This window comes from Octopus sinensis, linkage group LG8, assembly GCF_006345805.1.
Source record: "Octopus sinensis linkage group LG8, ASM634580v1, whole genome shotgun sequence".
In the NCBI taxonomy this organism is placed as follows: Eukaryota; Metazoa; Mollusca; class Cephalopoda; order Octopoda; family Octopodidae; genus Octopus; species Octopus sinensis.
The window spans coordinates 88,992,194-89,007,193 of NC_043004.1; the positions used below are offsets into that span (position 1 = coordinate 88,992,194).

The window sequence follows — 15,000 nt, forward strand, 5'->3', positions numbered from 1 at the left end:
TGATGATGATAATGTTGGTAATAATATCGATAAAAGTTTAGCCATCATTAAGACAACCATGACAAGAATAGCAACAACAATGTAATGATGACAATAGGGATATGAGGTGTGTGTAGGGGATTATGGTAGGGTTCACTCATGATATAAAGTAATTTAAATTGTCTATTGGAAGATGTAAGATAGTTTAAATTGTCTATTGGAAAAACAATAAAGAAGATATCAATTGAAGTGACTAAAATTATAATAAGTATAATATAGTTATATATGTTTGTTTTAAAGTTACAAGACAGGACTGAATAGAAAGGGGACAACAAAAAGCAATATCAAGTAACTAAAAGAGAAACCAAGTGTCAGTTATACTTAGCAAGGAGAGAAGATGCTCTGTGATACACATATCAGAGACTTGGGCTGTTTTGGATGGCAAGGCATTGTACAAGAAAAAAATCAAACTGGTGTCGGGGAGAAGTGCGTATAGAATGATAATGGCACATTTGTTTTTACTGACACCAAAATGAAAGTATCAAGGAAGTGATATTACATGAGGTTGAATGAGGAGGATGCAGAAAAGAGAGAGACTTAAAAAGGAACCAGCCATTGAAATTGACAGTGGCACGATAACAAAGGCAATGAAGGATATGAAGGCATGGAAGTGGGCTGAACCATCAGGTATTGTCCCTGAAATGATTAAAATACCTGGTGAAGTAGGTCATGTGTCACTCATATAATTAGTCAGGTAGTAGAAGGGAAGGGGTCATATCTAATGACCGATATAGTAGCATCATCAAAAACGGCTACAAAGGAGGTGCACTAGACAAAGACAATGAACTACAGAGACATCAACTTGAACACTGGCTTGTGAAGGTTATAGGAAGGGTTACAGCATGATTGATGAGAAAGAGAATTAGCTTAGATAAGATGTAGTTTGGCTTTGTGCTAGAAAGAGGAACTACTAATACCCTTTTCTTAATGAAACAACAGCAGGAAAAATACTTAAGAGTGAACTTTTACATGTGGCATTTGTTGACCTGGAGAAAGCAACTGACAAGGTTTGAAATTCTACAATCTGATGGTCACTAAGAAAACTAAAAGTAGACAAATAGCTTATGAGGGCTTTTTAAACCGTGTACAGAGGTGAAGCCAGCAAGGTCAGAGTGAGCAATGAGTTTAGTGGTTAATTTAGCCTGTTCAGACTCAACAGGATTCGGTTCTTAAACCCCAATCATGTTCAATATAGTCCTCAAAGCTGAGACAATTTTGAATTTAAGCCTGCCTGTCCATGGGAATGCCTACAAATTCAGCTATAAGAACCAGGTCATCAGTATACAAAATATTTAGAAGTTCAAACATGGAAACAAAATCTAGAATCAGAGACTTCAAAGTAAGGTCAGTAAAGGCTCAAGTTTTTGAGAAGAAAACAAGACCCTGCTTACCATAAGGGAAATAACCAAACTCAACTTAGAGAAAGAAACATGTAGGAATTCCAGATGGAATTGTGTATCTATACGGATATACAAAAGGAGTGGTAGGTGGGATCACAAGACATTTAGCAAAGAGAGTAGACTTCATAAGAAGTAAATGGTAGGAAAAACTCCCTAGAAATAGCTAATTGCTTTCATTACCTAAGTGACCTAAGTAGCAGTGGCGGTGGCTGGTCTGAAAGCATAGTAACCAGAGGAAGAATAGATGAGGTTAAGTTCAGAAAGTTATTATTACTGTTGGTGGTAGCATAGGGTTTCACTTGCACAATAAAAAGCAGCTTATATGATGCTTGTATTCAGGGTGTGATACTGCATGGTAGCAAGACAAGGGCACTGAATGTAAAGTATTTATAACAACTGGAAATAATGAAGTAAAAGCGCTCCATGAGATGTGTAATGTTAGTGTATGGAACAAACTGGATTTAAGAAGAATTAGTCGCTGTGTGCAAGAGAAAAGACTGTGCTGATACAGATGGAGAATGTCAGATGTATAAAGAATTTCCATTGCTTGAAGTGGATGGAAGTTGTAGAAGAGGGAGACCAAGAAGGCATGGCATGAAATGGTGGACATTGATTTCAAGAAACAATCTCATGAAAGAAATTACAAAGATTGTCAATGAAGTGGTATGGGAGAAGATCCACCCACTCATGAAAGCAGGACAAACGTCCATAAAAATGATGGTGATGCTGGAATATTAACATCTGAGTCTCTCACCTATCATGTTCTTGTTAGTGATGACGATGAAAGCCAATCTACGTCAAGATATCAAATGCATGAACAATGAAGTGATGTGCACATTAGCCTCAGTGTGTCGCAAAGCAAAGATGTACCCTACTAATTTATGACTTACCTGATTAAAAGCAAACCAACTTGGAGAGGAGGGTACAGACTGAGGACGGTAGCTTTGAGATTTAGGACTGTCAGTAAAACTGGTAGTTGAGCAGGGATCGAAACAGTCAATCTGAGGCAGAGATGACCGACTGCGGTTGTATTTTGGAAGAGATGGTGGAGGCTGGATGGGACAGTAAAAGAAGCTAAGAGGAGAGTCAATCAAGCTAGGAGAGGAACTGAAGTAATCAGAACTACTCACCTGTGGTAAAGGAGTTTTAGTGCGTGAAGGAGGTCTAGGAGGATGAGGAAAGGTAGTATGTGGGGCAGCAGTAGTCCCCAGACTAACTGGAGATGTGGTTTGACTAGAAGTGCCAACTACTTTGGTATTAGGGGGTAAGGGTAATGCACATAGATCTTGATTAGGTTGGCTAGTAATGGCTGCATCACTGGCATCTGTAAATACAGCAGACAAGAATAAAAATGACGTTTGAATATGGAATTTCTCAGCAACAAAACAAAAGTGAAGAAATAATTTAGTCCTGATACACAGTGAAAAATAGGAGAAGATGCTCAAGGCTAGGATGCCTTTAGGTTTATATTGTTAGGGCTGAGTTGAGACTAATCAACAACAAGGTAGTTTCTATGCAATCATTTGACTTGAGAGAAATGGAAATGTAATCTCCCTCAATTCCCTAGATTTTTTTTTAAAAAAAAGAACATTCTATAATATATTTATAGATTTGCTATGAAAAAAAAAAAAAAACTTGGTGGTCACAACTGGAAATACTACAGCTACATAAATCAGAACAACAAAATTCATCTCATTTGCAAATAGTAAAACAAAGAAATAAACTCTGACATTCCACCTCAAGTAATGAGAAACAATAGAATGATGGGAAATTTTTAATATAAGCTTCAATTGTTGAGAACAATTCTCTTGAAGGAAGGAAATTGACAGTTGGCAGACATATATACCAGTTCCTTTGCATATATATTTGTGGCCTTCGTCATTGGACTAGAAACAATTATTATTATTTATTGGATAACATCTTTCCCTATCTCCTCCACATGTTTTTATAAAATCTACCCACTCTGAGTTTTAACATTTCTTGTATACAATACAATTACTTTACTTTATGCAAAGGAAAGGTGTTAATGAAGCGTTTTTCATACTTTGGCCACTGCTTCAAAGTCAGACCAGGACATAAAATCAAGGAAAACTACACTTTTTTTGTGAAACATCAAGGTAGTGTGTACACAGAGATTCTGGCATGGTTGGTGAAATCAAACAGCATATCTAAATTCAGCTAGAAAAAAAATGCTTCAGAACACTTGTCTATTTAACAGACACATTTTCCATCCTCAAATTCTGTAGACTTGTGGAATAATATGTTGATGGGGATTATGAAAACTTACTAGAACTTGAAAGAGTTGTTGTTGAACCACTGTCTGATGTTTGGAGTGTTACATCTGTCTGTGAAGATGGGGCAAATGGTGATTGCATATTGTAATTGTTTCCACCAGTTGGCGTAGAAGCAGCACTTGTGTTAAATAAATCCAGTTTCAAAAGATCATGACTGGGTTTCCCAGGGCTACAAATAAAATAAGATTTATTTATTTATGTCTTTAATCTTCAATAAAAAAAAAAAGAAAAAGAACAAGATAGCACATATAGTCATGGCCAAAAGTCTGGAACATATTTTGATATACGTGATGCACTAGCTTCTATTTATATAAAAGTAAACAATTTAGTCTAGAACTATATTTTTGATTTTGCCTGTTTTTCCTTCTGGATATTGAACCATTGGATTAGTTATTACGTAAATATATCTCTATGTTGTATACATTTTAATGGAATTTTACCTGGGCATAACAATTGTAATTTTAAAACATTTTCCAAACTTTTGGCCACAACTATATTCTAGCAATTTATAAGACTATGTTTATAGGTTGTCTCTTTGATTTTATTATTAGTACCATAATAACATATTACCTGAACTAATTCGATGTGTTCTAATCAATGCTGTCCCTAAAGAAAATGCTTTATCATTTCAATATCATCCTTCATCATCATCATCATCATCATAATCATCATTTAACATCCGCTTTCCATGCTGGCATGGGTTGGACAATTTGACTGAGGACTGGCGAGTCAAATGGCTGCACCAGGCTCCAATCTGATCTAGCAGAGTTTTTATAGCTGGATGTCCTTCCTAACGCCAACCACTCCGATAGTGTAGTGGGTGCTTTTACGTGCCACTGGATCGAGGGCCAGTCAGGCTGTACTGGCAACGGCCATGCTCAAATGGTGTTTCACTCAAATTTCTAAAGTATCAGATAATTTTTTATCAGATTCACTAAGACAAAACAATAATTTCTAGCAAGTGTAGATACTATACATCAAAGGTGGTGATGATCAAAACAGCATAACACAAGGCAAAATAGCTTTTTAGGAAATGCTAACAAATAATTGCTAACAAGAGAGGGAGCAAGGAAAGTCGATCAACCCTGGCAACAGGTATAAAGGGAGGTACAATTCCTTCCCCCCATGAGGTCATATTGGATTACCACCCTAAGCTTCATTATGACATTGATTCCCAAAGCCCAACTGTAAAAACTAATGATTATTTAAGACACTGGCTCCAAGCACAACTAGACTTGATCTGACTATGAAAGCAAGATGTAGATGACGACTTCAGTTGGGATTCAAATTAATTTTATAGTCATTACCAAAGATAGGATCAAAGAGGTACAAGTTCCCTAAGTGCTTTTGTCCCTGGGTGCTCAAAACTTTTGCTCTGACACAGCTGCATATAATCAATATAAAACATTAGTAATTATCAGTAACAGTCCCTTTTTGAACTGGGTTCATACTCAAAAATAAATAAATATTCTGTAATTTCCATAATTTCTTACATAAAACCCAGACAAAAGCCATGAATAAGTTCTAACATTTGCAGCTGAAGCCCTTCTTAGAATTCTCCACAAAATGTGGTCAAGGGAGAAATATTTATGATGCAGCAACAGATAGAAGCATCAGCATAGAAGTATTATAGTAATGATATGAACTGAAGGACAGACAATCGCAGGACAAAGCATGTAATAAATTATAGATTTTTGTTGATAGATTACATCTGAAGACAATAAAAAAAAAGAAAAGATACTCACTCTAGTGTATCAGATTCAGACTGGGATCGTTTCATTTTCTTGTCTACTGGTGTTTGACAGCGACGCTTCTGAAGAATGGAAAGAAAGTAAAATTTCAAGATATCTTCATAAAAATCAACTTGCAGGAAATAAAGGAAAAATACATCAGAAATTTAGCAGGAAAAAAAAACCCAAGAAAATTGGGGAAGTGAAAGGTCATAGTAATTCTTCTTAGACAGGTATATATCCTGAAAGTCAAATATCACAGATAAAAAGAGAAAAGTCCAAATAGTCTTTTGTAATGGTTGTGTGTGGTAAGAAGTTTGTTTCCCAACCACATAGTTCTGAGGTTCAGTCCCAGTGCAAGGCACTTTATGCAAGTGTCTTCTATTGGATCAACCAAAGCACTTTATGCAAGTGTCTTCCTTGGATCAACCAAAGCTTTGGTAGTGGATTTGGTGGATGGAAACTGAAAGAAGCTTGTTGTGTGTGTATGTGTGTTTTTGTGTTTATTGCCCACCATTGCTTGACAACTGGTGTCCGATGTTTATGTCCTTGTAACTTAGCAGTTCAGCAAATAAGGTTAGAATAAGTACCAGACTGAAAGAAATAGCTGCTGGGGTTGATTCATTTGACTAAAGCCCTTCAAGGCAGAGCTCCAGCATGACCACAGTCTCATGACTGAAACAAGTAAAAGATGTTGAATTTCAAAATATGCATCAAAGAATCAATGGAAAAAATGTCTGTATATGTCTTTACCAATCAAAACAAAAGTGAGCCAATGTGCATGACATTTAAGCAAATGATTGACCACATCTTTATATGCAATGGGTTTGTAGGACAGGGATTAGCTTGATGATGAGAGTTCTAATTGATCTGATCAATGCAACAGACTGCTCAAGAAATTAACATGCAGGTGGTTGAGCACTCCACAGACACATGTACCCTTAACATAGTTCTCAGGGAGATTTGACATGACACAGAGTGTGACAAAGTTGACCCTTTGGAATATAGGTATAGCTCGTTTTTGCCAGCTGAGTGGACTGGAGCAATGTGAAATAAAGGATACAACACATCTCTGGGAATTGAACTCCAGACCTTACAATCAGGAGCTGAATACCCTAATCACTAAGCCATGCACCTTCACAGAACAGGGATTATATAAGCAATAAGGTTAAAGACTTACATGTGGCACTGTTGGTGACAGCCTCAATCCTTCAATGGAGGCACGGATGTCTTCTACCGTTCCAGTTGGCGTGGAACCATTTGGGCTGAGTGGGCGGATTTCAACTTTTATTTTTTTTTTAAGATCAGAGTCACCTTCTACAAAAAGAAAAACATTTGAAAACAATTAGAATAAATAAATATCATGAAATATTCTTTTCTGCTCTAGGCAGAAGGCCAGAAATTTTTTGGGAGGGGGTCCAGTCAATTAGATCAACCCCAGTACACGACTGGTACTTAATTTATTGACCCTGAAAGGATGAAAGGCAAAGTTGACCTTGGCAGAATTTGAACTCAGAAAATAAAGACAGACAAAATACTGCTAAGCATTTCGCCCAGCATGCTAACGTTTCTGCCAACTTGCTGCCTTAAATATCATGAAATATTATTACATAGAGTGATTTACTCTCTAAACATGTTCTATTTTCCCCTAACAATCAGTGCAGAGCCATCTAGGTTATTTACTTAGTTTCTTTTCATCACTACTATGACAAACTAGGCAAAGTTGTGAGGTCGTAATAAGTCAGGTAACAACTGGGCGTTTTTTTCTCATACTCGTCACAATAATCTATGATACCATATTACTACAGCCTATTTATACGTAACACTTTATGGAATGAAATCAAAGACATAACCAGTTACTTATACAATATTTACACTGTTTCTAACTCAATATTTAAAATTAAGTATGATTTATATTGTGTGTGTGTGTGTGTGTGTGTATATATATATATATATATAAATATATATATATATATATATGCTTTTATTCTTTTATATGTTTCAGCTCAAAGGTTGTGGCAACGCTGGAGCACAGCCCAGTGTAATCACATTTTCACCTACATTCTTATGTAGTTGGCTTCTGGCAAAAGAGGGAGTTCAATATTGCTACCTGCTTTTGAATCAAATGCTTCAGAACCAAACGAAACAAAAAAATTTTTTTTTCGAAAGAAATTTCATACTTCATAATTCTTCTTTATAAATTTACGGTTTTCCACATAATCATGAAATTTTCACAGGAACTTCTCATTAAATAATCTTATTAGTTAGTGATTAGTGTTGTTTCATCCTAATCATCCTAACTACACAATTATTAACAAGTTAATATAGTTACTGCCCTTTGCATTAAATATGTTAACGCTAACTGAACTATAATATATATATATATTATCAGTGAAGATTCAAAATCATTCTCTTGACTCCCTGCATTTTGAAGCTAAGGTCTGTCATGAGACCAAGGACACATAAGGTAGGAGCTTGACCCGATTTCCATGGCTGAGATTACAACACTCTCCAGTGAACAGGATATAGGTCTGTCACAGGGTTAACTTCCCAGCTATTGCTGGATCTCATTTACAGCTGAGTGAATTGAAGTAATGTGAACACAATGCACAGCCCAGTCTGGGAACCAGAGCTGCGATCATGAGTGCAACAACCTAATCACTAAACCATAAGCTTTCACTTTTGAAGCTTAAGAGAACAACAATTTAGAGCTTCTTTCATCAATTTTCATATGAAAAACAATTACAAATTTCAAATTATACCCAACTAGGCGCAGGAGTGGCTGTGTGGTAAGTAGCTTGCTAACCAACCACATGGTTCCGGGTTCAGTCCCACTGCGTGGCACCTTGGGCAAGTGTCTTCTACTATAGCCTCGGGCCGACCAAAGCCTTGTGAGTGGATTTGGTAGACGGAAACTGAAAGAAGCCTGTCATATATATGTATATATATATATATATATATATATATATATATATGTATGTGTGTGTGTGTGTTTGTCCCCCCTAGCATTGCTTGACAACTGATGCTGGTGTGTTTATGTCCCCGTTAATTAGCAGTTCGGCAAAGAGACCGATAGAATAAGTACTGGGCTTACAAAAGAATAAGTCCCAGGGTCGAGTTGCTCGATTAAAGGCGGTGCTCCAGCATGGCCGCAGTCAAATGACTGAAACAAGTAAAAGAGTAACTATATCAGTATAATTTTTTTGCTATAACGATAGAGATAAAGCTAAAGAGCAACAGGGCTGTGAGGTTAACGTGCTGATTGCTGGCCAAGTGTATAAATCTTAGTAAAGAGATTAAGCATGGGACATAACTCTGTGTAAACCAAATACCATTGTTACATTATATTCACCAGAGTTGAGTGATTAACATGCTGCAAAGGCAATTGTTTTGACAAAAACTGTTCTGCCCATATTAGTATTTTAGCTTCTTTTCTTCTTTCTTTTTTGTTGCTATTGTTTGCTTTTTAATGAATGTAAAACAACAAAAAGAAAAGGAAAAAATTGTGTTTAGATATTGGATTATCCAAACAAACCTTCATATTTGTCATATATAAAGTAGCATACAATAAATAATTCTGTATAATGTATTTGAACTAAATATAATCAATCTAATTATCTTAGATATTATAATATTATTTCTTTCACACAGCTACCGTCAGTAGCTATATGAAAAAAATAAAGGGGAGCAAGGCTCAAATAGAGGTAAGTTTGAACTAATGACAGCTGGTCAAATTGATGAAATATTGCAGCAATTAACAATTAATAATTAAAAATACATTACCTGAATCACTATCACTTTCACTAGAGCACCAGCTTGTTTTGTCTCCGTTCAATACAAAAAGTTAAGGATAAATACAAATCTATAGATTTAACAAGATATATATTTCATGTCAGTCATTAGAAGAAAAATATAATTATGAAAGAAAAATCTTAATTACTAATAGTATTTTCAAAACTCTAACAGAAAGGAGAGGGAGTTGTTACACAATAACAACACATGGCATGATACAAATAAATACTTTAAGTGGAATGCCAGCAAATTTTATATATGTGAAAGATAGTGAAATAGGCTACCAATAATAATAATCCTTTCTACTATAGGCATGAGGCCTGAAATTTGTAGGAAGGGGACTGATCAATTACATTGACCCCAGTGTTTCACTGGTACTGATTTTATTGACTCCAAAAGGATGAGAGGCAAAGACAACACCAGCAGAATTTGAACTCAGAACATAATGAGTCACAATAAATACAACAAAGCATTTTTTCTGATGCTCTAACAATTCTGCCGGCCCTCTGTCTTAATAATAATAATCCTTTCTACTATAGGCACAAGGCCTGACATTGGGGGGAGGGGGATAGTTAATTACATTGACTCCAGTACTCAACTGGTACTTATTTTATTGACACCCAAAAGGATGAAAAGGCAAAGTTGACCTCAGCAGAATTTGAACTCAGAATGTAGCAGCAGACGAAATGTTGCTAAGCATTTCGCCCAGCCTGCTAATGAATAATAATAATGATAATAATAATAATAATAATAATAATAATGGTTTCAAATTTTGGCACAAGTGCTTTTGTAATATATGTTTCATTTGCAATAATTACGAACAGAACGTATATAAGTCATAGTTCTCCAATCCATGCCAGCAAGGAAAACTGATGTATGATGATGACAATGATAACTACAATGAAGCTGATGATGAAAGTAAAATATCTTAAATCAAGATGCAATACCAGGCGCTGGCTCTCATGGCTACTGACCTTAACTGATTGGAAGCATTAGAATGTAAATGTTTTGTCTTGGTGTAAAAGATGGGCTACAGCAAATCTTCTGCTCAATACTACAGATTTGCTTGTCAGTTGTTTGACTTTAATCAATTGAGCACGTCCCTTAGTGGCTGATGATATGTGCATCTCTGATCATGAGCAGAAGTAGTGGGGGAGCATGATAGTCATGCACTGAGAGGAATTCTTTGGGGTTTGAATAATTCACCTTTGGATACATGGCTGTTTCATTAAACATCCTTAAACAACCCTTAATCAGGGACCTTTTGAGCAGGATGGGCTACTTGACCTGAAAATTCTAACTGGATCCCACCTGCAAGGACATGCGCTGTTTACCTTGATATGAGACCACCCTGTAGTGCACATATGGCTGTGATGATGAGCATGGTGTACCCTTATGGGATGGGTAGTCATGATGGGTATATTGGGCTTTGTATATTTGTGCCCCAGTGTCACTTTGATAGCATGCACTGCTCTCTCACTCAATAATAATGATAATGATAATTATTTCAAACTTTTGCCACAAGGGCAGCTTGAGAGAGGTGGGGATGAGTTGATTACATCAATCCCAGTATTCAATTGGTACTTATTTTATTGACCCTGAAAGGATGTAAGGCAAAATCAACTTCATCAGAATTTGAACTCAGAACTTAGCAACAGGCTACGCATTTCATGCAACAAACTAGTGATTCTGCCAGCTTAATAATGATAATAATAATAACAGGTGTGGTTGTGTGGTAAGACACTTGCTTCCCAACCACATGGTTCCAGGTTCAATCCCACAGCATGACACTTGGACAAGTGTCTACTACAGCCTCAAGCCAACCAAAGCCTTGTGAATGGATTTGATAGACAGAAACTGAATGAAGTCTGTTATATAAATGTATATAAATATCTGTGAGTGCGTGTCTTTGTGCCTGTGTTTGTACCCCACCACCACTTGACAATCTGAAAATACATCCAAAAACCTTAGAAATACCCTACAATCTAAATGTATTGCAAAAGTCAGCATTACTTGGAACTGCATGCATATTGCGTAAAGTACTGTCTGTCTGAGGTCCTTGTTGCAACTTGACAAACAGTACAAACTCCAGGTAGACACAATATCTTCAGTCGACAACTTCACAATATTGTATATTGTGCAACGTCTATAATAATAAGAAAAATAATAATAATAATCCTTTCTACTATAGGCACAAGGCCTGAAATTCTGGGGGAGGGAACTAGTTGATTAGAGTGACCCCAGTGCTTGACTGGCATTAATTTATCAACCCCAACAGGATGAAAAGCAAAGCCGACATTGGCAGAATTTGAACCCAAAATGTAAAGACCAGGCAGGCTCATAATTCTGCCAACAATGATAAGGATACAGTCTAAAAGAGTATCGGGCTGTTTACTGTAACCTTCTTCATCAACATCAGGTATTACCTAATAAAAAAAAATTACAAAATGTAATTAACATTAACTATTAAATGATCAAAAAATTATATTCATAACAATAACAAAGAGTGGACTTCAAACTGTCCTTACTAACAATACAGAAAGATAAGTTTGATGTAAGTTTATCTTCACTTTGAATTTAATTTGTTGTTATATACTTAATATACTATATTTAATTTGTTGTAAAAATACAAACCCAAACAATTGAACAAGAATTTATTAAAAAAATCATTTAAAAAGGTACTTACACCATTGCTACTTGTAGTTTCTCTGTAGGGAAAAAAAAAAACAAAAACAAGAAAGATCAATAAAAATGACATGAAGTTCATATAAACAGGAATTGAATGATTAAATAATGATACAGCATAATAAATTAAATGTTGTTGGTAATATTGTTGTCGTCATTGTGGAAATAGCAATAGCATGAAACCATAAGGTCACTGTGAACTAAGTCAGTGATTGTGATTCCCAGCTGGAGGAATTTCATTACCTAAAGCACTAACATATTTCTTTATCATTTAGTCAGGAGAGATGGCATCAGCCAAACCAAGAATATGTTTTTCAAACTCAGTTCTGTATCAACTGATCAATGTTCTAATTTCTCTACCACATCCTCTTTTACAATATATAGGCGTAGGAGAGGCTGTGTGGTAAGTAGCTTGCTTATGAACCACAGGGTTCTGGGCTCAGTTCCACTGCATGACACCTTGGGCAAGTGTCTTCTACTATAGCCTCAGGCCGATCAAAGCTTTGTGAGTGGATTTGATAGACGGAAACTGAAAGAAGCCCATCGTATATATGTATATATATATATATATATGCATGTGCGTGTGTATACATTTGTGTCTCTGTGTTTGTCCCCCCAAACATCGCTTGACAACCGATGCTGGTGTGTTTACATCCCTGTAAATTAGCAGTTCGGCAAAAGAGACCAATGGAATAAGTACTAGGCTTACAAATAATAAGTCCTGGGGTCGATTTGCTCGACTAAAGACATGCTCCAGCATGGCTACAGTCAAATGACTGAAACAAGTAAAAGAGAGTAAAGAGATATGTGTGTGGGAACATGTATGCATATCATCATCATCATCGTTTAACGTCTGTCTTCCATGCAAGCATGGGTAGCACACTTGACAGGAGCTGGCCAGGTAGAAGACTATCCCAGGCTACTGTGTCTGCTTTGGCAAGGTTTTTATGGCTGGATGCCCTTCCTAACACCAACTACTCTAAAGAATGGACTCGGTGCTTTTTATGTGGCAGAAGCACAGACAAGGTTAATTTTGGCATGATTTTTACAGCTGGATGCCCTTCCAAATGCCAACCATTTTACAGTGTGGACAGGGTGCTTTTTACTGTTAATGTTTGCTGTTATGTTCAGCTATAGTGAAAACAATTTTGCATTAATCTGAGAGGGTTATCCTGTACTTTTGTAGAGTACAAATTTATTCTTAAACAAGAATATTGTTGACAGTGACTTCGAAATTTCAGCCAGTTAAGTAATATGATAATGGCTTAATTGGTCAAAACTTCCATGTCAGTTAGCAACATTCTTGTTTAAGAATAAATTTAAGTACGTATGCGCAGGAGTGGCTGTGTGGTAAGTAGCTTGCTAACCAACCACATGGTTCCGGGTTCAGTCCCACTGCGTGGCATCTTGGGCAAGTGTCTTCTGCTATAGCCTCGGGCCGACCAATGCTTTGTGAGTGGATTTGGTAGACGGAAACTGAAAGAAGCCTGTCGTATATATGTATATATATATATATATGTATGTGTGTGTGTTTGTGTGCCTGTGTTTGTCCCCCTAGCATTGCTTGACAACCGATGCTGGTGTGTTTAAGTCCCCGTCACCTAGCGGTTCAGCAAAAGAGACTGATAGAATAAGTACTGGGCTTACAAAAGAATAAGTCCCGGGGTCGATTTGCTCGACTAAAGGCGGTGCTCCAGCATGGCCGCAGTCAAATGACTGAAACAAGTAAAAGAGTAAAAGAGAGTATGTATGTGTGTGTGTGTGTGTGTATGTGTGTGTGTGTAATGTAACAACAGCAGTAAAACAAACTTCAAGCATAAAAAAATATTAACAGAGGACTGTGCAAGCTGAACTAAAGAGTAACTTCTTGTTTAATTTTAATAATTCCTCTTAAGTAAATTAACTGCTTAATCTTTCATTGGAAATAAAAAGACAGGAGAGAAAAACAAAATAAATAAAAAATAAATAAAGACATAAAGTTACTTTCTAAAATTTAATTTCAATTCCAAAACCATTAGCAATATTTTTAGCAAAATCAATATTGTAGCTTTTGTATTTGCTTTACAAGATTCTTGATATGAAACTGTCTATTGAAACAGACTTTTTGTATCTCAGAAGGGTCATTATGCCAGTAATTATGGGCATAATCACCTCCCAAGACACAACAATGTTATTGTAATCTCATGAAATAAAGCAATCAAGGCATGATATTGAATGCTGATATGAAAGAGATGACATTACACCATAGAAACTCAACTCGCAGACATAGCAAGAGACATTTATCAGACATTGTTAAAGATGATGATAATAATAATAATAATAATAATAATAATAATAATAAATGCCTTGATGCAGTACCAGGCAGTGGCTCTCGTGGCTTCTGATCTTAACTGATTGGAAGTGTTATCATGTACATTGTTTTGTCTTGGTATAAAAGATGGGCTACAGCAAATATTCTGCTCAATACCACAGATTTGCTTGTCCGTTGCTCGACTTTAACCAATTGAGAACGTCCCTTGGTGGCTGACGATATGTGCATTTCTGATCACAAGCAGAAGTAGTGGGGGAGCATCATAGCCATGTGTTGAGAGGAATTCTTTGGGGTTTGAATAATTCACCTCTGGAAACATGGGCGTTTCGTTCAACATCCTTAAACAACCCTTATTCAGGGTTACTCGACCAGAAGAAAATTCTATCTGGACCCCACCTGCAAGGTCATGTACTTTCTACTATAGGCAGAAGGCCTGAAATTTGGGGAAGAGGACAAGCCAATTACATTGACCCCTGTGTGTTACTGGTACTTATTTCATTGACCCTGAAAGGATGAAAGACAAAGTTGACCTCGGCAGAATTTGAACTCGGAACATGAAGATGGACGAAATGCTGGTAAGCATTTTGCCCAGCATGTTAACAATTCTGCCAGCTTGCCACCTTAATAAGAAGAACAATGGTGTCAATTTTTGGACAAGGCCAGCAATTTTGAAGGGAAGCAGTTAGTCAATATCATCAACCCCAGCACTTGCAACTACAAAGGGAGAAGAGGCAAAGCTGATCCCCGGT

At 36.5% G+C, this 15,000-nt stretch overlaps 1 protein-coding gene across 6 annotated transcripts in view; it reads right to left on the reverse strand.

The window, feature by feature from the left end:
- The window catches only part of LOC115214905 (F-BAR domain only protein 2), a 230,937-nt gene that overhangs the window by 20,972 nt on the left and 194,965 nt on the right, over positions 1–15,000 (reverse strand). For all 6 annotated transcript variants that reach the window (XM_036505554.1, XM_036505555.1, XM_036505557.1 and 3 more), the window contains 7 exons: positions 11,942–11,963; positions 11,624–11,681; positions 9,247–9,297; positions 6,644–6,780; positions 5,479–5,546; positions 3,727–3,902; positions 2,570–2,763 (listed from right to left, as the gene is read on the reverse strand). In XM_036505554.1, coding sequence (XP_036361447.1) covers positions 2,570–2,763; positions 3,727–3,902; positions 5,479–5,546; positions 6,644–6,780; positions 9,247–9,297; positions 11,624–11,681; positions 11,942–11,963 — 706 coding nt within the window. The remainder of the gene's footprint in view (positions 1–2,569; positions 2,764–3,726; positions 3,903–5,478; positions 5,547–6,643; positions 6,781–9,246; positions 9,298–11,623; positions 11,682–11,941; positions 11,964–15,000) is intronic.